This window comes from Carcharodon carcharias, chromosome 5 (genome assembly GCF_017639515.1).
Source record: "Carcharodon carcharias isolate sCarCar2 chromosome 5, sCarCar2.pri, whole genome shotgun sequence".
NCBI classification, from domain to species: Eukaryota; Metazoa; Chordata; class Chondrichthyes; order Lamniformes; family Lamnidae; genus Carcharodon; species Carcharodon carcharias.
The window spans coordinates 40,421,892-40,444,037 of NC_054471.1; the positions used below are offsets into that span (position 1 = coordinate 40,421,892).

General features: G+C 46.3%; 1 protein-coding gene across 2 annotated transcripts in view; it reads left to right on the forward strand.

The window, feature by feature from the left end:
• The window catches only part of nphp1 (nephronophthisis 1), a 172,054-nt gene that overhangs the window by 141,564 nt on the left and 8,344 nt on the right, over positions 1-22,146 (forward strand). The window contains exons 20-21 of one of the 2 annotated variants that reach the window (XM_041188671.1): positions 11,885-12,184; positions 17,094-17,261. The exons of the other annotated variant lie outside the window; for it this stretch is intronic. Of the exons in view, the coding sequence (XP_041044605.1) occupies positions 11,885-12,184; positions 17,094-17,261 (468 nt within the window). The remainder of the gene's footprint in view (positions 1-11,884; positions 12,185-17,093; positions 17,262-22,146) is intronic. 2 annotated transcript variants of the gene reach the window in all.

The following is a 22,146-nucleotide window of genomic DNA, read 5'->3' on the forward strand; positions in this document are numbered from 1 at the left end:
ACGTGAAGGCCAACAAAGCATTGCCTTTCTAAGAGAGAAAGAAAATAAGAAGTAGGAGCAGAAGTAGGCCATTTGGTCCCTCAAGGTTGTTCTGCCATTTAATAAGATCATAGTTGATCCTATCAACATCAACTGTACTTTCCTGCCTGATTCCCATGGCCTTTGAACTCCTTAGAGTCCAAAAGTCTATCAACCCCAGCCTTGAATATATTCAGTGATTGAGCATCCACAGACCTCTGGGGTAAAGGAAGATTCACAACACTGTCAGACCTTGTTTTGAGTTAAGTTCAAAATAACAGTATAGTGAGCCCTTCATATGGTTTCGTGCTGCAAGTCTGCATCAGACCTGGGGTGTTCTGCTGCAATTTTGGAGCATTTGTTGTTCAGGTATTAACTCGTACTTGCTAAATTGCTCTGTAATGGTCTGTTATCACATTAGGCTCAATGCCAACACCAATTTCTATGCAAATCAGGGATTCAAATTTAAAAGCCATCAAGCCTGAGTTTAACCACCCTCCCCCCATTAATTCAACACAACAGTATGCTTACTGCCTGTTGGCCAAGCTGATTGATAGGCTCATAGTACCCTGTAAGAGCAACCTAATGTAAATGCACTCACTTTTTATTAGAGTGATGAATATTTTTTCAACTGTGAAGTAAAGTGTTCGGAAAATAAAGAGTACCATTTAATACAAAAATCGAAATTTTCCAACTAGGGAACACAATCCCTGTCCTTGGGTTGCTTTCCTTCCTCTTTCATAAATTCAATTTGACCAAGATTAGCTGCTGTATTCTATTACAGACTTTGCCCCACTTACAAATAATGTTGCTGACCTACATTATCTCTTGGTTTTTCAATGGATCAAATTTAAATTTCTCATGTTTGTTTTTAAATCCTTCTAAGACCTCACCCCTCCTTATTTTCCTAACCTCCTCCATGCCGACAATATCCACCCACCACCCCCGCACCCCCCCCCCCGCCACTTTAAGGCCCTTTGACTAAACTTTAAGTCAAACCCAACCTCAATCTCTCCCTCTTGATTTGGCACCTGTTTGCCAAATATACTTTTCTAAGCTTAAGGTGCTATTTAAATGCAAGCTCTTGTTATTGCTGTGTTATGTATTCCAGTTGCTTGGTTGTGTGAATCTTATATAATGTAGAATTAACTCTTCCCTGTCATCGAAACTAGTCTTGATGCTTAATTCAAGAAAACAAAGTGTCTTGAAACTGCTTTAGCACTGCACTAGTTGTTACATTTTACCACCTTGAACATATGTTTTATAGGACTGTTATCAATCAAAATAATCAATCAAAAGCTTGGCCATAGAAGGTTTTAAGAATGTCATAAAGGAAAAGTTTATGGAAGGATATAGGTCCTAGCAACTGAAAACGCAGCTGCCAGTGATGGGGTCAAACAAATTGGGAATGCACAAGAGGTCAGGATTTGAGGAATGCAGAGTTCTGAGGGGGGTTGTATGTTTGGAGGAGGTAACAAATAGCGAGGGGCAAGGCTGTAGAGGAATTTCAACACAATGATGAGAAGTTTAAAATCAGAGTTGCTGGAGCAGGAGCCAGCGAGCACGGGAGTCACTTTACAGCAGCAGAGCTTTGGATGAGCATGTTAGCGAGGTTGGAAGATGGGAAGCAGGTCAGGAGAGCATTGGAATTAAAAAAAACAGAATACTGTGGACACTGGAAATCTGACATATAAAAAGACAAAATGCTGGAAATGCTCAGCAGGTAGAGCAGCATCCTTGGAGAGAGAAACAGAGCTAAACAGCAAGACTCTACATTTGGGGCATAAACAGAAAATGCTAGAAAAACGCAGCAGGTTTGCCAGCACCTGTGGAGTGAGAAACAGAGTTAATGTTTCGAATCCATATGACCCTTCTTCAGAGCTCTGAGGAAGGTCATACAAATTCCCCATTAACTCTGTTTCTCTCTCCACAGATGCTGTCAGATCTGCTGAGTTTTTCCAGCATTTTCTGTTTTTGTTTCAGATTTCCAGCATCCGCAGTATTTTGCTTTCATCTTTGCATTTGGGGTCCAGAATCCGATGTCAGAACCATTTCCAGATCCTGAGGTTTTATTTTATTCATTCATGGGATGTGGGCATCACTGGCTGGGCCAGCATTTATTGCCCATCCTAACTGCCCTTGAGAAGGTGTTGGTGAGCTGCCTTCTTGAACCGCTGCAGTCCAGGTGGAGTAGGTACATCCACAGTACTGTTATGGAGGGAGTCCAGGATTTTGATCCAGTCATAGTGAAGGAACTGCAATATGTTTTCAAGTCAGGATGGTGAGTGACTTGGAGGGTAACTTTCAGGTGGTGGTGTTCCCATCTATCTGCTGCTCTTGTCCTCCTAGGTGGTAGTGGTCTTGGGTTTGGAAGGTGCTATCGAAGGAGCCTTGGTGAATTCCTGCAGTGTATCTTGTAGATGGTATACACTGCTGCTACTGTGCATCAGTGGTGGAGTGAATATTGGTGAATGGGGCATCAATCAAGTGGCTGCTTTGTCCTGGACAGCGTCAAGCTTCTTGAGTGTTTTGTGAGCTGCATTCATCCAGGCAAGTGGGGAATATTCCATCACACTCCTGACTTGTGCCTTGTAAATAGTGGACAGGATTTAGGGAGTCAGGAGGTGGGTTACTCGCCACTGGTTTCCTAGCCTCTGACCTGCTCTTGTAGCCACAGTATTTACATAAATCATCCAGTTCAGTTTCTGGTCGATGGTAACCTCCAGGATGTTGATAGTGGGGGATTCAGTGATGGTAATGCCATTGAACATCAAGGGCCGATGGTTGAATTCTCTTTTGTTGGAGATGGTCATTGCCTGGCACTTGTTTGGCTTGAATGTTACTTGTCACTTGTCAGCCCAAGCCTGGATATTGTCCTGGTCTTGCTGCATTTGGACCCGGACTGCTTCAGTATCTGAGGAGTTGCCTGCTAATGGCTAGAGAGTGGGCTTGGTGGCCAACTAGTGAGGGCGGGCTTGCGATGGATGCGCTTCTTATAGACTCCATGCCAACTTAAAGGCATAACAGCAGCCATTTTGTGTTGCCATGGAAGCCGAAAGTCAGCAGGAGGAGAAGAAAGCCATTCAGCCCATTTTGTCTGTGCTGGCTCTCCTAAGGAGGAGCAATTCATGTACTGCCACTCCCCTGCCCTCTCCCCACATTGCTGCACTTTCCTCCTTTTCAGATATTTAGAAAATATAGAAAAGGTAGAAAGATTTACAGCACAGGAGGCCACTCTGCTCATCATATCTGTGCTGGCTGAAAAACAAGCCACCCAGCCTAATCCCACTTTCCAGCGTTTGGTCCGTAGCCCTGAAGGTTACAGCACTTGAGGTGCATATCCAGACACCTTCTAAATGAGATGAAGGTTTCTGCCTCTATTACCCTTCGGGTGAAAAACCACAATCCTCTGGGTGAAAAACGTTTTCCTCATCTCCCCCTAATCCTTCTACCAATCACTTTAAATCTCTGCCCCCTAGTCACTGATCTCACTGCTAAGAGGAATAGGCCCTTCCCATTCACTTTATCGAGACCCTTCACAACCCAATCAAACCTCTCTTCAGCTTCCAGAATTTTCTGTTTATATTTACTCCTCTCAGCTTCCTCTGTTTCAAGGAAAACAACCGCAGCTGATTCAATCTTTCCTCGTAGCAGCAATTTTCTAGTCCTGGTAACATCCTTGTAAATGTCCTCTGTACCCTAATGATGTGACCAGAGCTGCACACAGTACTCAAGTTGTGGCCTAAGTGAAGTTTTATATAGTTCCAGCATAACCTCCCTGCTCTTTTTTCTATACCTTGGCTAATAAAGGAAAGATTTCCACACGCCTTCTTAACCACCTTACCAACCTGTCACAGAATCACAGAAGCCCATCGAGTCTGCACCGACACGTGAGAAACACCTGACCTACCTACCTAATCCCATTTACCAGCACTTGGCCCATAGCCTTGAATGTTATGATGTGCCAAGTGCTCATCCAGGTACTTTTTAAAGGATGTGAGGCAACCCACCTCCACCACCCTCTCAAGCAGTGCATTCCAGACCGTCACCACCCTCTGGGTAAAAAAGTTTTCCCTCACATCCCCCAAACCTCCTGCCCTTCACCTTGAACTTATGTCCTGCTACCTTAAGGGATCCATAGACGTTCACTCCAAGGTCTCTCGCTTCCGCTACACCTCTCAGTATCTTCCCATTTATTGTGTATTCCTTTGGCCTTGTTCGACCTCCCCAAATGCATCAACTCACACTTCTCTGGGTTGAATTCCATTTGCCACTTTTCTGCCCACCTGACCAGTTCACTGATATCGTCCTACGGTCTACAGTTTCCCTTCTCATTATCAACCCCGTGGCCAATTTTTGAGCCGTCTGCAAACTTCTTGATCATTTCCCCTCCATGGATGTCCAAATCTTTAATACATATCACAAAAAGAGGAGGGGACCTTGTGCCGATTCCTGCGGAACCCTATGGGAATAGCCTTCCAGTGGTAAAAAAATCCATCAAGTTTTATATCCAGCTTGCTACATTCCCCTGCATCCCATGGGCTTTTACTTAAGAGGGGTAGAGGGCTGGCATTCAGGGCAGGGTGGACCCATGGTTTTCTCATGCAGCCCTCTGCTGTCACAGGTGAGTCACAGGTGGGTTCCTGATATGTGTCTCCCACAGAGTCAGTTGTGGAGAGGGGGCATGGCAGGGTCACCGGGGGATTCGGAGGAAACCGAAAGAGCAGAGCCACCACCGTCACCTCATTCAAGTGCAACCTTCATCGGCGCAGAGACACTCACATCCTTGAGCGGTTAGAAAGGGTGATACTGGCGGGGAGGGGGGGGGGGGGCGGCGGCGGGCAGGAGAAGGGCACAACACTAGTGAGTAAGAGCAGGTGATGGAGGCAGATGGATCTGTGGGTGATCCCTATTGGAGGATGGAGGACAGACACAAGCCATGTGCTCAGCTGGGCACAAATTCAGGGCCTTGGGAATCACAGGGGAAGACTGCTACCCAGGCAACAGATGTGTTCCCACATGTCAGAGTTCCCTGAGTCAGTGCAGGGTCAAGAACTGCGAAGTGGGTAGTCCATTCAGGATTGGATGCTGGTTGGGGTCCAGCTGGTGCACCCCTCCACCGCCCCCCCCCTCCCCCCCGCCCAGAGCGCTGAGAGCAGAGGTAGTCACTGAGGAGGATGAGGGCACCACCCCTCATTGGGGGCCCATCATCACCACCAGCCTCTTTGGCCCCTCTGACTGAGGGACCATCTATGTAGCAGAGCCTTGTAACACAGGCTGCCCCTGCATTGATGCCGATGTAGCAGCCTCTGTAGGCACCCTCACTGGCACCTCCATGACAAGGATGATTGTCACATGCCTTTCAGCTGCATGCAGACTCATATGAGCAGGCCGCCTCCACCTCATCCGAGGCCACAGGGAGAGCATCATGTAGAAGTGGCTGAGAGCAGAGGCCACTGCGCTGGTCAGAATGCTGAATGGTTCACAGGCTTATTTCACTGGTGAATATGAACTGTGTAATTTATTATTCACACCGGAAATGAAGCCATAATCCCAGACGTGTAAGTATCCATTCTTTAGTGTCACGACTACAAAAGAGGGAAGAAGTCAAAGGGAAGCCATAGTCTTTGAAAAGGGACACAGAGAACACTGGATAGATATACATCGCACATTGGCAGTAAGAGTGGATCTATTCAAGGTTGTGTTCTCAATAAATGCAACTAAATACATACTTTGGTTCTATCTTCACAAAGGAGGACACAGATAACATACCAGAAATGTTGGGGAACACAGGGTTTAGTGAGAGGGAGGAACTGAAAGAAATCAGTATTAGTAGGGAAATGGTGTTAGACCATAAGACATAGGAGCAGAAATTAGGCCATTCGGCCCATCGAGTCTGCTCCACCATTCAATCATGGCTGATAAGTTTCTCAACCCCATTTTCCCGCCTTCTTCCCATAACTTTTGATCCCCATACCAATCAAGAACGTAACTATCACGGCCTTAAATACACTCAATGACCTGGCCTCCACAGCCTTCTGTGGTAATGAATTCCATAGATTCACCACTCTCTGGCTAAAGAAGTTTCTCCTCATCTCTGTTCTAAAAGGTCTTCCCTTTACTCTAAGGCTGTGCCCTCAGGTCCTAGTCTCTCCTACTAATGGAAACATCTTCCCCACGTCCACTCTATCCAGGCCTTTCACTATTCTGTAAGTTTCAATCAAATCTCCCCTCAACCTTCTAAACTCCATTGAGTATAGACCCAGAGTCCTCAAACATTCCTCATATGTTAAGTCTTTCATTCCTGGGATCGTTCTCGTGAACCTCCTCTAGACCCTCTCCAGGGCCAGAACATCCTTCCTGAGGTACGGGGCCCAAAATTGCTCACAATATTCTAAATGTGGTCTGACCAGAGCCTTAAAAAGTCTCAGCAGCACATCCCTGCCTTTATATTCTAGTCCTCTCGAAATAAATGCCAACATTGCATTTGCCTTCCTAACTACCGACTCAACCTGCAAGTTAAGCTTAAGAGAATCCTGGACTAGGACTCCCAAGTCCCTTTGCACTCCAGATTTGTGAATTCTCTCCCCATTTAGAAAATAGTCTATGCCTCTATTCTTCCTACCAAAGTGCATGACCTTACACTTCCATCTGCCACTTCTTTGCCCATTCTCCTAACCTGTCCAAATCCTTCTGCAGCCTCCCTGCTTCCTCAATACTACCTGTCCCTCCACCTATCTTTGTATCATCTGCAAACTTAGCCAGGATGCCCTCAGTTCCTTCATCTAGATCATTAATGTATAAAGTGAAAAGTTGTGGTGGCAACACTGACCCCTGCGGAACTCCACTAGTAACCAGCCACCATCCTGAGAAGGACCCCTTTATCCCCACTCTCTGCCTCCTGTCAGACAGCCAATCTTCTATCCATGCTAGTATCTTGCCTCTAACACCATGGGCTCTTATCTTACTGAGCAGCCTCCTGTGCGGCACCTTGTCAAAGGCCTTCTGGAAGTCCAAGTAGATAACATCCGTTGGCTTTCCTTTGTCTAACCTACTCGTTACCTCCTCAAAGAATTCTAACAGATTTGTCAGGCATGACCTCCCCTTGATGAAACCATGCTGACTTTGCCTGATTTTACCATGCACTTCCAAGTATTCTGAAATCTCATCCTTAATAATGGACTCTAAAATCTTACCAATGACCGAGGTCAGGCCTATAGGCCTGTAATTTCCCGTCTTTTGCCTCACTCCCTTCTTAAACATTAATGATTTTCCAGTCCTCTGGGACCCTCCTGACTCCAGTGATTCCTGAAAGATCACCACTAACACTTCCACCATCTCTTCAGCTATCTCTTTCAGAACTCTGGGGTGTAATCCATCTGGCCCAGGTGATTTATCCACCTTCAGACCTTTCAGTTTTCCTAGCACCTTCTCCTTGGTAATGGCCACCATACTCACCTCTGCCCCCCAAGTCTCTTGAACTTTGGGGATGTTACCCGTGTCTTCCACCGTGAAGACTGATGCAAAGTACCTATTCAGTTCTGATGGGATTGAAGGCCGATAAATCCCCAGGGCCTGATAATCTACATCCCAGAATACTTAAGGGAGTGGCCCTAGAAATAGTGGATGCATTGGTGGTCATCTTCTGAGATTCTATAGACTCTGGAACAGTTCCTACAGATTGGAGGGTAGCTCCACTATTTAAAAATGGAGGTAGAGAGAAAACAGGGAATTATCGACCAGTCAGCCTGACATCAGTAGTGGGAAAAATTCTAGAGTCCATTATAAAAGATTTAATAGCTGAGCGCTTGGAAAACAGTGGCAGAATCGAACAGAGTCAGCATGGATTTACGAAAGGGAAATCATGCTTGACAAATCTACTGGAATTTTTCAAGAATGTAACTAATAGAGTTGATGAGGGGGAGCCAGTGGATGTGGTTCATTTAAAATTAAAGCACATGGGATTGGGGGTAGTGTACTGAGATGGATAGAAAACTGGTTGGCAGACAGGAAACAAAGAGTAGGAATAAACAGGTCTTTTTCCGAATGGCAGGCAGTGACTAGTGGGGTACCACAGGGATCGGTGCTGGGACCCCAGCTATTCACAACATATATTAATGATTTAGATGTGGGAACTAAATGTAATATCTCCAAATTTGCAGATGACACAAAGCTGGGTGGGAGGGTGAGCTGTGAGGAGGATGCAGAGATGCTTCAGTGTGATTTGGACAAGTTCAGTGAGTGGGCAAATGCATGGCAGATGCAGAATAATGTGGATAAATGTGAGGTTATCCACGTTGGTAGCAAAAACAGGAAGGCAAATTATTATCTGAATGGCTATAAATTGAGAGAGGGGAATCTGCAACGAGACCTGGGTGTCCTTGTACATCAGTCGCTGAAGGTAAGCATGCAGGTGCAGTAGGTGGTAAAGAAGGCAAATGGTATGTTGGCCTTCATAGCCAGAGAATTCAAGTACAGGAGCAGGGATGTCTTGCTGCAATTATACAGGGCCTTGGTGAGACCACACCTGGAATATTGTGTGCAGTTTTGGTCTCCTTATCTGAGGAAGGATGTTCTTGCTATAGAGGGAGTGCAGCAAATGTTTACCAGACAGATTCCTGGGATGGCGGGACTAACATATGAGAAGAGATTGAGTAGGTTAGAATTATATTCACTGGAGTTCAGAAGAATGAGGGGGGGATCTCATAGAAACCTATAAAATTCGAACAAGACTAGACAGAATAGATGCAGGAAGGATGTTCCCGATGGTGGCGGAGTCCAGAACGAGGGGTCACAGTCTGAGGATACGGAGTAGACCATTTAGGATTGAGATGAGGAGAAATTTCTTCACCCAGAGAGTGGTGAGCCTGTGGAATTCGTTACCACAGAAAGTAGTTGAGGCCAAAACATTGTATGTTTTCAAGAAGGCGTTAGATATAGCTCTTGGGGCGAAAGGGATCAAAGGGTATGGGGAGAAAGCAGGAGCAGGCTATTGAGTTGGATGATCAGCCATGATCATAATGAATGGCGGAGCAGGCTCGAAGGGCCGAATGGCCTACTCCTGCTCCTATTTTCTATGGTTCTATCATGGAAATATTCTCATAGGCAATCCAAAGTGAGTGCCAAAGCATGCAGCCCTGCTGGATGTGTAGCGCTCGGGTGAACTCTTCCTGGATCAGATGTGCCCTGGCATTGGTGCCACCCTGATGAGGGCTTTGACTCCTCAGTCGGCCCAAGCCATCTCCCTGCTCAATATGAGCATGGTTCGGTTCTATATCCTCCTCCTCTGATGTACTGTGTCCATCTGGTGCTTTAGCTTCTTCAAGGTTCAATTCCCTCTGGAGGAGCACCTTGTAGTCACCAGAATGTGTGAGATCCTTGCAGGAGAATACTGTCGGGCACTAGCCAATTGGTCCAGGCACAGGAACTGCTTCTTCAGAAGCTCGATGGCCTGCCCAGTGGCGGAGGACCTTGTGAGCAGACGGCTTGTGCCCTCTGTGCCCGGTGCCTCTGTCTCAGGGTAACATAAAAGGGCAAGTAACCACTTTCTCAAGGTACAAATCGGGAGATTGTTCACCAAAAGTCATCCATAAAGTTTGGAGGTGGAACAAAGAGCTGCAGAAACCTGTGCAGGTGAAGGTTGAAGGTGTCATGGCAATTTCCTGTACAGCAAGTGCACACATACAGGAAGCTCCTGTGGTTGCAGACCAGCTGAACGCTGACGGAGTGGAATCACTTCCTATTGATAAATTTCACTGGGGCGCTTACTCGGCATCTTGTTGGCCACACGGGTGCAATCGATGATGCCCTGTACCTGTGGAGATCCAGCAAGGGAAGTGAATCCCACTCACCTTTGTGCCTGCGAGGCTTCATCTGTTTGATATTAAATGTACTGCCCAGCTCGCGTAAACAGGGCGTCAATGACCTGTAAGATGCAGTGGTGTGCTGCCCCTTGTGAGACGACCCCAAGGTCCAATGCTGACCGTTGGAATGAGCCTGGGGTGAAGAAGTTCAAGGCCAGGGTGACTCTAACAGCTACTGGCATGGTATGGCGAGCAGTACTGTGAGGTCTGAGCTCTTCCTCAACAAGGACACAAACCTCAGTCACTCTCCATACCTAGATAAGTGCAGTCTCCTGCGGCACTGATTCTCTGACATCTCCAGCTGGCTTCTTCTTCAACAGTAGAGCCAATACCGAGGCTTCCTGTCCCTCGTTTGTCTCCTCTGCCCTCCTCATGTCCAGGGCTCTGCATCTGCTCCTGAGGATGTTGATCCTAGCTGCTACTTGCCCCTATCTCCGAGTACCTTAGCAGTTGCCTTGCTTGCAGTCAGCTGCACTCACTATAATTATTCTAATTACTTCCTATGGCCCCTGCACTGACTGAGCTTACACAGACCACTTGCTCCACGAACTCTGCTCACCCAATGGTGCCCATGTTGGGGCCACAATGGTGCGGGTATGACTGGCTCCCTACTGTATTGGCGCATCTCCTTCCACTTTGGCTGCTCCCGATCCATCATGTAACCCGTGTTCCCGCAAAAAAATTCCAAACTGGTCCTCGACAAGCTGACAACAAACTCGTTAACAAGACCAATTGGCCAATTATCTGAATCGGTGCAGGTTGAGCAAAATCAGAAGGGCGATGGCAAAAAGGCCATTCGCTGGTGCCACTAATTTTCTTGCCTGCCCACCCCAGTACTCACCCCCATGCCAGGGCGAAAACTCTACCCAACGTTTTCATCAGAGGCAGGGAAAGGCAGTGATGGAGGGGGGCGGGGGGGTTGGAGGAAAGAACAAAAGGGAAGACCTGTGATGGGATAGAAGATGAGGAGGGTAAATAAAAAGGGATAATGGTGCAAGGTGAAGAGTGATAATGGCACAACTAAAGAAACAAAAGGTGGGCTTGGGAGAGATATAGCTGGCAAAAGCAGAATCATTACCAATGTTATCCAAAAAGATGGGAGCAGTGTTTATAATTTGAATTTGCTGGAGTCAGGAAGGGTCGCTCCTGGAAGCAATAGAAGCAAGGATGGGAGTTTCAGCAGCAGATGGACTGAGGTATTGGGCAGTAGGCAGTCCTGGTAATGCTAAATATCTCCAGTAGTTCTTGTTTCTACTTCAGATTTCCAGCTGAATAAGCACTTTACAGCCTTCCGGACTCAACATTGAGTTCAGCAAGTTCAGACCTTCCCTTTCGTTCTTTGCCCCTACTTTCCCTTCTCCTGTGCTTGCTTAAGACCTGGTACACCTCTACCTTTTTCCAGTTCGTCCTTAAATGCTAATTTTATTTCTTTCTCTGTGGCCTGACTTGCTGCATATTTCCAGCAATTTCTGTTTTTAATTCCAGATTTTGAACACCCCAGTATTTTGCTTTTCTATGATTAAAATCCAATTGTGGCGGTAAAAGGAAAAAGAGTGCAGTGCCTGTGTAGCTGGCCTTTATCCATGGCTTACTATTTGTTGCTCTACATATGTAAGATAATTCCACAATGAAGTCCTTTGATTAGCTTTCTCTTCACAATCTGTTCCCACCCACAACCTACAAAATCCTACACCTCCCTGACCTGTCTGATTGAGAGAATCAACTTGATGCTCCTTTATCTGTGTGATTCCTACATTTCAGTAACATTACGCTCCACTCGGCATTCCTCAAGAAGAAAACACAAATTAAAATCAAACTGAAAGATGCAGCTCTAAATACGCCATTTATCAATAAAGTGTTTCAACTAGATTTTGAAGGAGAGCCAACAAATTAAAGAATGTGACTTCTTCTCCCCAGGAAAGTATAACTAGCTACAGTTGAGCTATCAGTGCTCAACTCTAAGCTAATTGTTTTTGATTTCTCTACATTTTGGTCATTTAAAGAATACACATTGCAAGAGAGTGGCATTTTTAGGAGTGGCAGGAATGACAACTGAAACCAGTTCTTTGAAGAAAAACATGGGAAGAGGTGTGTCCAAATCCGTACTTACCTATCAGTGCTATGATCACTGCCGGCTGCAAAAATACGAAACCACGAAGAATTGTCAGAAGTTTTCTTTGGGGGAGAATAAAACAATGGCATCACAGGAGCCCAGCAATGTCGACCCTCCAGCAGACTCTATAATACCTGCAGGGACCAAATTACTAACCAGCATCCCAGATGTCCTAATGATTCCTGAACTTGTGAGTACATTAAAAAAAGGTTCACTCAAAAGAACTGCCAGACAACTCTTTACTTTGCCTTGTTAGGATTTGATAGAATGCTTTGCAAAAGATGTTTTTTTCACACTGGTGCGCAATTTCAATAATATTTGCTTCTTCTTTAAAAGGCTAGAAACAGTACAATACCTTAAGATCAAAAAAGTCCCAATAAGTGTCTTTGCAGGAGGGACATAAAGCAAAATCTGATAACGAGCTCCATAAAAAAGATATTAGGATAGATACTCAAATGCTCAGTAAAAGGGATAGGTTTTAAGGCGGGTCTTAAAAGAGGAAAGAGGGGAGAGGTTTAGGGAGGAGGTTCTGGAACTTAGGGTCTTGGTAGCTGAAGGCAAGGCCACCAATAGTGGAGCAATTAAAATTGGAATGCTCATGAGACCAGAGATAACAAATGACAATTGTCTTGGAGAGTTGTGGGGATGGAGGAGGTTACAGAGATAGGGAGGGGCCAGGCTACGGGCAAGGGCATTGCTTAAAATCATGGGCATTGCTTAAAATCATGGGCATTGCTTAAAATCATGGGCATTGCTTAACGGGAAGCCAATGCAGGTTAGTGCGTAGAGCTGTAATGGGTGAATGAATGGGTGTGAGTTGCAACGGGGCAGCAGAATTTTGGATGACTTCAAGTTTACAGAGGGTAGACTGTGGGAGGCCAGGCAGAAGTCTGTTGGAATAGTCAAGTCTAGGGACAACAAGTGAGGATTTCAGCAGCAGTTGAGCTGAGGTAGGAATGAGGTCAGGTGATGTTATGGAGGTAGAAACAGGTAATCTTCATGTTGGCAATGAATATGTGATTGGAAACTCATCTTGGGTCAAATATAACACCAGGGGGCAGAATTTCATGGTTTCCCACTGCTGGTTTGAAGGTCTGCCCACTACCAAACTGCCCCCGACATGTCTCCCATTTTACTGGGGGATTTGGGGGGACATCGGGCAGCAAACCCGCCCCCTCCCCCCCTACCCTGCTATCTTAGGCCTACTGAGGCCCTTAAGTGGCCAATTAGTGGCCACATAAGTGCCTCATCCTACTGGTATTTTACCCATGGCAGGGGGAGGTCCATGCCAAGCTTGTACAGCCTGGCAGATTTAGCTGCACGGGCTGAGGTTGGGCAAGGATGGGGGGTACCACCTTTGGCATCCATCAGAGGAACACCCCCCCCCCCCCCCCCCCCACCCCGGTATCACCCTTCAGCCCTCCCCCTGCCCTACCCCGTCCCTGTCTCTCGAACCCGGCCGCCCAACGTAGGGTGAGCAGACTTTCAAAAGTCAAAATCAGGACGTATCAACCAGGTCCCGGCCAAACTGAGTTTCACGTTAAGGGCACATGAGAGTTTGTGTGATTGTGCCCCACTCCAGTGTAGTACTGAGCTGTTCCTCCCCGGCCCTCTCATTTTCTTTACTTGGAGCTGCACCGCCTGCTGCACAACCTCCGCCTTCAGCGAGCTCCTCTTCGCTAAAAGACAGCACCAACACCACACCTGGGAGAGTGGCCTGGACGGATCTCGCGAGAGCTCCCTGGAGCACGAGCCCGGCCGGGGCTGTCTCCCTGGGTTCAGCCAACAATTATCCCAGGGTGTTCCCCCCAGCCCTACTGCACCTTTCTGGTTTACATTCTGGCCGCATTTGTATTTTGCCACTGCTTTGTTCCCATTGGCATAGTTTAAAGGTTGTCCAAAAAGGGAAACGCTGAAAAATTGGACATTTTTTGAGGGAATTGTCAGGGCACCAGGAAAACTGGCACATCTGGCCACCCTATCCCCTCACTTCCCTCACTGGGGCCTGCCCGCCAGGCCCCGCCAATGCCCCAGACTTACCATCAGTCCGGTCCCCGTTAGCTTCTCTTCTTCGGGGACTGGCTGTAGTCCCAGCAGTGGCCACCAGTTGAACTTGGCGCTGCTGGGATTACAGAGCTGCTGGCCATCCGATTGCCCAGGAGCTCTCTCAGGCAGGATTTCCTCCCCAGATGGGGCTGGAATTCTCACACTTAGCAAATTAGCACCCCGCTGGATGTTAAATGGCTGTGAGGTGGCCAGTATTGGCAGGGAGACTCTTTAGGTGGCGGGAAGTCCCACCATCAGAAACATCCTGCCCCAAGGTTGTGAACAGTCTCAATTTCATTTGAAAAGGTGAAAAAAAACCCTCAGTTTTAATCAACTGACTTGATATAAGTCACTGTATAAATCGAAAACAAGAAGCCTTATTGAAGTTAGAGTAGTGTAGCTTACCTGTACTGACTAATTAATTCCAATCATTACACATCTTATACAACTGTACAAACACCGAATGCGGCTGGATTATTTGGGGCATGTCCAAGTCATTGTTCCCTCCAGTCAGATGGAATGAGAAACTTAATAAAGAAAGAAAGACTTGCATTTATACAATGCTATTCACAGCCGCCAGACATCTCAAAGTGCTTTAAGCCAATTAAGTACTTTTTGAAGTGCGATCATTGTTATAATGCAGGAAACGCAGCAGCTAATTTATGTTCAGCAAACTCCCACAAACAACCACGTGAGAATCTACTGCAGAGATCACTACACATAGTAACCAAATATTTCTATTTTTACTTAGCTCTGTTGGAGAGTCATACGGACTTGAAATGTTAACTGTGTTCCTCTCCGCAGATGCTGCCAGACCTGCTGAGTTTTTCCAGGTATTATTATTTTTGTTTTGGATTTCCAGCATTTGCAGTTTTTTGCTTTTAGATTAACTGAATATTATGTTTTATAAACTGCCTTAGATCTAATTATGGACAAAATGAACTGGATACTGATATTTTTATTATTTTGAGGTAGTTTGAATTGACTAGCAGTTAAAGTAGTGGCAGCAGTGCACATAACCATAGAATGTTACAGCACAGAAACAGGCCATTTGGCCTGTCAAGTATTTGTCTCCATATCAGCCCATTCAGTGATAAAAGCAAAGAACTGCAGATGCTGGAACTCCAAAACAAAAACAGAAACAGAAATACCTGGAAAAACTCAGCAGGTCTGGCAGCATCGGCGGAGAAGAGCACAGTTGACGTTTCGAGTCCTCATGACCCTTCAACAGAACAAAATAAAAATAGGAAAGGGGTGAAATATAAACTGGTTTGGGGGGGGGGGGGGTGGTGTTGTTGAGACAAGAAGCCAGTAATAGGTGGAGATAACCAAAAGCTGTTATAGACAAAAGGACAAAGAGGTGTTGAAGGTGGTGATATTATCTAAAGGAATGTACTAATTAAGGGCAGAAAGCAGGACAAACAAGGTACAGATAGCCCTAGTGGGGGTGGGGTGAAGGAATACTAAAAGGGCTAAAAGGTAGAGATAAAACAATGGGTGGAAATACATTTAAAAATAATGGAAATAGGTGGGAAAAGAAAAATCTATATAAATTATTGGAAAAAACAAAAAGGAGGGGGAAGAAATGGAAAAGGGGTGGGGATGGAGGAGAGAGTTCATGATCTAAAATTGTTAAACTCAATATTCAGTCCGGAAGGCTGTAAAGTGCCTAGTCGGAAGATGAGGTGCTGTTCCTCCAGTTTGCGTAGAGCTTTACTGGAACAATGCAGCAGGCCAAGGATGGACATGTGGGCATGAGAGCAGGGTGAAGTGTTGAAAATTACCCAGACCTCCCTGTTGCTTGCCATTTCAACACTCCACCCTGCTCTCATGCCCACATCTCGGAGGGTTGGAGAGTTGGAGGAGGTTACATTGATAGGCAGTGTTCATGGAGGTACTGGAACACAGAATGAGAATTTCAGAATCCAGGCATTGGTGGACTGCAAGCCAATGTAGGTCTTTGAGCACAGGGCTGGTGGGTGAACAGGACTGGGTGGGAGGTAGGATAAGGCAGCGTAGGTTCCACTCTAAATTTGGGAAATTTTTAATTCACTCGTCTGCCCTGTCAGCTAGATGTAAAAAATTCTATGATACAATTCAAAGAAGAGCAGGGGAGTCTCACTGGTGTCCTGAACCATATTTCTTTTTCAACCAACATCACTAAAACAATTTAGCTGGTCATTATCTCGTTGCTGTTTGTGGATCTTTGTTTTGTGTGAATTGGCTGCATTACATTACAACAATGCGTACACGTCAAAAGTCATTCATTAGTTGTGAAACACTTTTGACACCTGAGGTCCTTGAGGCACTATATAAATGCAAGTGTTTTTTTTTTAACCAACCACTCCCATGCCCTTCCCCATGATGTAGCTGTGTGTTGCCAGGCGATCCTTCAGGTTGTTTGATCTCCAAGTGCTGGCAGTAAATGTGGCCCAACTGTTAAAGTCAGCCGTACTCACCACTGCCACTCCTGGGATGGCTGCCTGCTCACCCAGCAGCTTCTGCATGGGAGCTCAAGCTGCCCCTAAATTCTCTGCAAAAATAGTTCCAGGGGTGTTTTTCTAGACATTTGGATGCCCACCACCCCTCCAATAAGTGTGCTTATAATCTGAGAATATTTAGAATGAACTTAGTATATTAATGCTATATTTCAGTGAGGGGTGAATAAGCCAATCACTGCAAGTACACAAACTGATCATCAAGGAGAAATAGGGCTACTTGGATTTCCTGAAGAGACGCCACTGCCATCTTCGATGAAGGCGGAGGGTGGAGGGATATCTAGAACCACTGGTTTGACAGTTTCCCCATGTCTGGTTTATCATAATGCACAGTGCACCCAACGGCTGCAACAATGGGAGAAGGGGCCCACTTCCTCTGTTTGTGTGTTAGGGAATGATCCTATCCAGCAAGTGGGATCCATGTAGGCAATACTGTTTGCAACCAAGTCATATGTCCTTCAGTGCGGTGATAGGAGGAAGGAGCTGTTCATAATTCATTAGGGAAGCAGTTGACTTTTACAAGTATAAAATAAATATCTGCTATTCTTCCTACAGGTTTTTGGCGGGTTAGTCTGGATCCTTGTGGCTTCTATTGACATCTTTGACAATGATAGCCAAGGCTGGGTGATTTTTGTTTCCCTCCTTCTCTTTGTATTAACTCTGCTGCTGCTGATATGTTACTTCAGCGGATGGCCCCGAAATTCAACATTATGGTGTTTCTTGGTAAGCATGTGATTTTTATTACAACTTTATAGATAGCAGAGTTACTTTTTTCAATTCATCTTTGGGATGTGAGCATCGTTGGCAAGTCCAGCATTTATTGCCCATCCCTAATTGCCCTTGAGAAGGTGAACTGCCTTCTTCAACCATCGAAGGGAGGGAGTTCCAGGATTTTGACCCAGCGACAGTGAAGGAACGGCGATATGTTTCCAAGTCAGGATGGTGAGTTACTTGAAGGGTAACTTCCAGGTGTTGATGTTCCCATCTATCTGCTGCCCTTGTCCTTCTAGATGATAGTGGTCGTGGGTCTGGAAGGTGCTGTCTAAGGAGCCTTGGTGAATTCCTGCAGTGCATCTTGTAGATAGTACACACTGCTGCTACTGTGCGTCGGTGGTAGAGGGAGTGAATATTTGTGGATGTGGTGCCAATCAAGTGGGCTGCTTTGTCCTGGACTAGTATTTTATTCCGTATTTATTAGTTCATTGAATTTAAATTCCCCCATCTGCCCTGGTGGTGTTTGAACTCACATCTCCACCATGTTAGTCTGGTTCTCTAGATCACTAGGCCAGTAACAGGGCCACTCTGCTCCTGTCCTCACTATAGAGAAATCACAAAATAGTCTAATTATTGGTCAATCTGAGGCAACACCTGCTGAGAGGGACAAGGGCAGTAAGTGCATGGGAACACTCAGAAATGCATATCACACTCAGAAATATATCACCATTTCTTCATGGTCACTGGGTCAAAATCCTGGAACTCGCTAACAGCACTCTAGGTATGCCTTCATGACACAAACCACAATGCTTAGATGGGGCCGAGTGTATAGGAAAGCAGCAGGAATCAGAGATGCACACAAGGATTCAATAAAACTAACCACAGGTTGGCAATGGTGGGACTTCCAATTCCTGTAGTGGGGGCTTTTGATCTTTGTGGTGGGAACTTCAAACTATCTGGTGGGGATTTGAACACTGTGGTGCAGCCTCCTATTCCTGTGGTAGGGGTTTGAATCCCTGTGGTAGAGGATTGATTCCTGTGGGTGAGGGAATCGATCCCTGTGGGTGGGGGTTATCGATCCCTGTGGGTGAGGGAATCGATCCCTGTGGGTGGGGGATATCGATCCCTGTGGGTGGGGGAATCGATCCCTGTGGGTGGGGGGTATCGATCCCTGTGGGTGGGGGAATCAATCTCTGTGGGTGGGGGATATCGATCCCTGTGGGTGAGGGAATCAATCTCTGTGGGTGGGGGAATCGATCCCTGTGGGTGGGGGAATCGATCCCTGTGGGTGGGGGATATCGATCCCTGTGGGTGAGGGAATCAATCTCTGTGGGTGGGGGATATCCATCCCTGTGGGTGAGGGAATCAATCTCTGTGGGTGGGGGAATCGATCCCTGTGGGTGGGGGAATCGATCTCTGTGGTTGGGGGATATCGATCCCTGTGGGTGAGGGAATCGATCCCTGTGGGTGAGGGAATCGATCTCTGTGGGTGGGGGAATCGATCCCTGTGGGTGGGGGATATTGATCCCTGTGGGTGGGGGATATCGATCCCTGTGGGTGAGGGATATCGATCCCTGTGGGTGGGGGATATCGATCCCTGTGGGTAGGGGATATTGATCCCTGTGGGTGAGGGAATCGATCTCTGTGGGTGGGGGATATTGTGGGTGGGGGATATCGACCCCTGTGGGTGGGGGATATCGACCCCTGTGGGTGGGGGATATTGATCTCTCTGGTGGGAGATTGATCTTCCTGTTGGGGGTTTGGACTTTGTAGTGGGGTCTCCAATCTTTGTGCTTCTCCCTCTTTTATGAAACATGGTGAGCACCTTCGCTCTGGTCTTTAGAACTTGAAAAGCTTTAATCTTTCCTCATAAATGATTATCCACACACCCACAGACACTTTGACTGCTCACCTCTTTTCACTCTCCAATGCATTTACTTTTATTCCATATTCAGCACAAATGCCAGGGGACTTGGACTTAAGTTCGCTGCCTAATGTTTGGGCAGTACAGCAGCTGTAAAGAATGAAAATAATGTCAGGCCCTTTGTGATAAAATACCACCCTGAAGATTGCCTGTCATTATTATCTTACATTCTATTCCTCAGAAACCTGGACAAAAAGCCCTAACCCTACCTGACCAATGGTTGTGGTTTCACTCACATCCCACCCCTGCATGTTCTCCTGCTGTTTAGACCCTATCCCATGCCCAGATGACAACGCAACTACAAGGTTGGTATTATCAGGTGGGGAAGCACAATGCAGTTCAGTGATGAAGAATTGCCTAAAACCTGCAGGTCATTCATAGACTGAAATGAATTCCAAATAACTCACATTGTTGATACCTTAGACAGGAAAATTTACCAGCAAGAATCTGGTGAGTATAATAATATTGCTGAGTACCTTTGGGAAATGGAAGGGGTTTCCTCTATTTTCAGGGTATGGAAGAAGAGAGGATAGATGCAAGGGGAGCATAAATTCTGTCAAAACTCTACCCATGGATACTCAGGCTAGAGGGTGTAAAGTTCATACCTGAATTCTTTGCACAAGGGGCTTGATTTATTACAAAACAAAAATAAAAATACTTGGAAAAACTCAGCAGGTCTGACAGCATTTGCGGAAAAGAACACAGTTAATGTTGCGAGTCCGAATGATTCTTCAACAGAACTAAGGAAAAATAGAAAAAAGGTGAAATATAAGCTGGTTTGGGATTGGCGGGGGGGGGGGGGGCGGTGGGCGGATGGTGGGACAGGTAGAGGTGGATAGAGGGCCAGTGATAGGTGGACATAGGCAAAAGATGTCAAAGACAAAAGGACAAAGAGGTGTTGACGGTGGTGATATTATCTAATGAATGTGCTAATAGGTGACATTAAGGACGAGCAAGGTACAGATAACCCTAGTGGGGGTGGGGTGGGGGGGAAGGGATCGAAATAGGCTAAAAGGTAGAGATAAAACAATGGATGGAAATTCATTTAAAAATAATGGAAATAGGTGGGAAAAGAAAAATCTATATAAATTATTGGAAAAAAGGGGGATCGGAAAGGGGGTGGGGATGGAGGAGAGAGTTCATAGCTTGATTTATTGGAGGTGCTAGGATCTTGCCCGCAGCTGGAGAGCCAGCACTCAACTGAATTGTGGTGGCCCTTCTCAGCGATTAAGGACCCCTGGTGAGGAAGTCCCACCCACTGAGAACTTCTAGCCAATCAGAGGCCGTTAGCTCTATTGAACGACAGTGACCTCAGAGAAATGGTGGCTGCTGCTGGTACTACACTTACCCAAGGCTTAGGCTTGTCACTGGTTCCCAGCCATAGGTGAGTTATGGCGAGAAGGGGGTGCTGGGATGGATGTCACAGGGGAGGGCGTGGCTCTCAGCAGGTCCCCATCCTGATGCCAGTTTCCTTGATCAGGTACTGAGCTCCTTTGTTCGAGGACCACACCCGCCTGCCCTGGTAGCCCACACAGATTTGCTTGTTGTACTCTCCACAGGGCAAGCCTTCTTGCCCGCTGCTGGGTTAATTCCAGCGGTGGAGGAATAAGGCTAAGTGGACATTAAATGACCATTTAAGAGCCTCAGTTGGTGGCGGGGTGGGAAGACCATCCATGAGTCTTCCCACCACAGACTTAATTGTGGTTGAGGCAGGAAGGCAGTGGGGTCTCCATCTACCACCCTTCTATCAGATTAAATGCCCCCTCTCACCAAACTCGCCACAGGGGAGGGCATTAAATTCTGCCCAAGGAGTGAGTGAAAAGGCTGCAAGACATACCAGGTGCAATTTGGGAGTTATGCCATCGGCTAGACTCAGATTTGCAAGCTATTGCTACTGTGGCTCAGTTAGTGGCACTCTTGCCTGTGCGTCACAAGGTTCATCTGTAGGTAACAGGTACAACAAAGTACTAAGCACTATATTATATCTTCCTTCAGCTCCTGATGGCATTCCGAAGTCCCTTCTTCGGGTTTCTGGATAGTTCTGAGGACGCCCTACAATACAGCCCAGCATGGTTAACCAGAATTACAGTGGCATGCTGCATACTGCACAATGTCTCCTTCTTACCTGTAGGTAATGAAGGACAAGTACAAGGCTATCCATTTCTGGAGCATGAAGGGATTACCCAGGAGTGAAATGAGGTGACAGCAAGAGAGATTAAATGGGAAATCATCATCAGTTTCTCCCTCTAGATAATAAGCGGCCCATCACTAGAAAACAATTTCCCACTACTTCTCATCATTCAGGCTACCAATAATTCATAGAATGGACCATTCTAACCATCTCCACCATATTAAATGAGAGCTGAAGGCTTCATTAAGAAATTACACAAACACATCAATAATATCAAATATTACTTTTATTTCCTGTCAATGTACCTACACCTGGTACCTTGAATCTTACTTAAAAGCAAAGGTAAGTGTTAATTTCCTTACCCCTGCACCTGGAAACTGAACATTCCATGGGAATAAGAGCTGAGAAAAAGGGACAGAGAGCCAGATTGCCAAGTCAATACTCCTGTAATACTGTTCCAGGACTCTAAATAAGGTGCAGCGAGTCTTGTCTCAGCTTCTGCCCTGGTTTTGTTTGCATTGCATCCAGAAACAGTTGTTCCAGACCCCAGGCCCTTCTTGACCACAAGAAAATTGTCCATCTAAACTGTTACACCTACCTGGTGTTCCCTGAGCATCAGGAGATTGAGTGTTGGGTGACTGGGACATTTGAGACATTTGTCTCAGTGATGTTCATACGCTTACTTTTGGTTGCATCACCCTTGTATTTGCGAGTCTTGCTAGGAACTGTCATAAAGCTATCTCAGTCTCTGTTAGGAGAGGCAGCAGCAGGGAAAGGTCGCTGACGTGAAATGTTAGCTGTTCCTCTCTCCACAGACGCTGCCTGGCCTACTGAATATT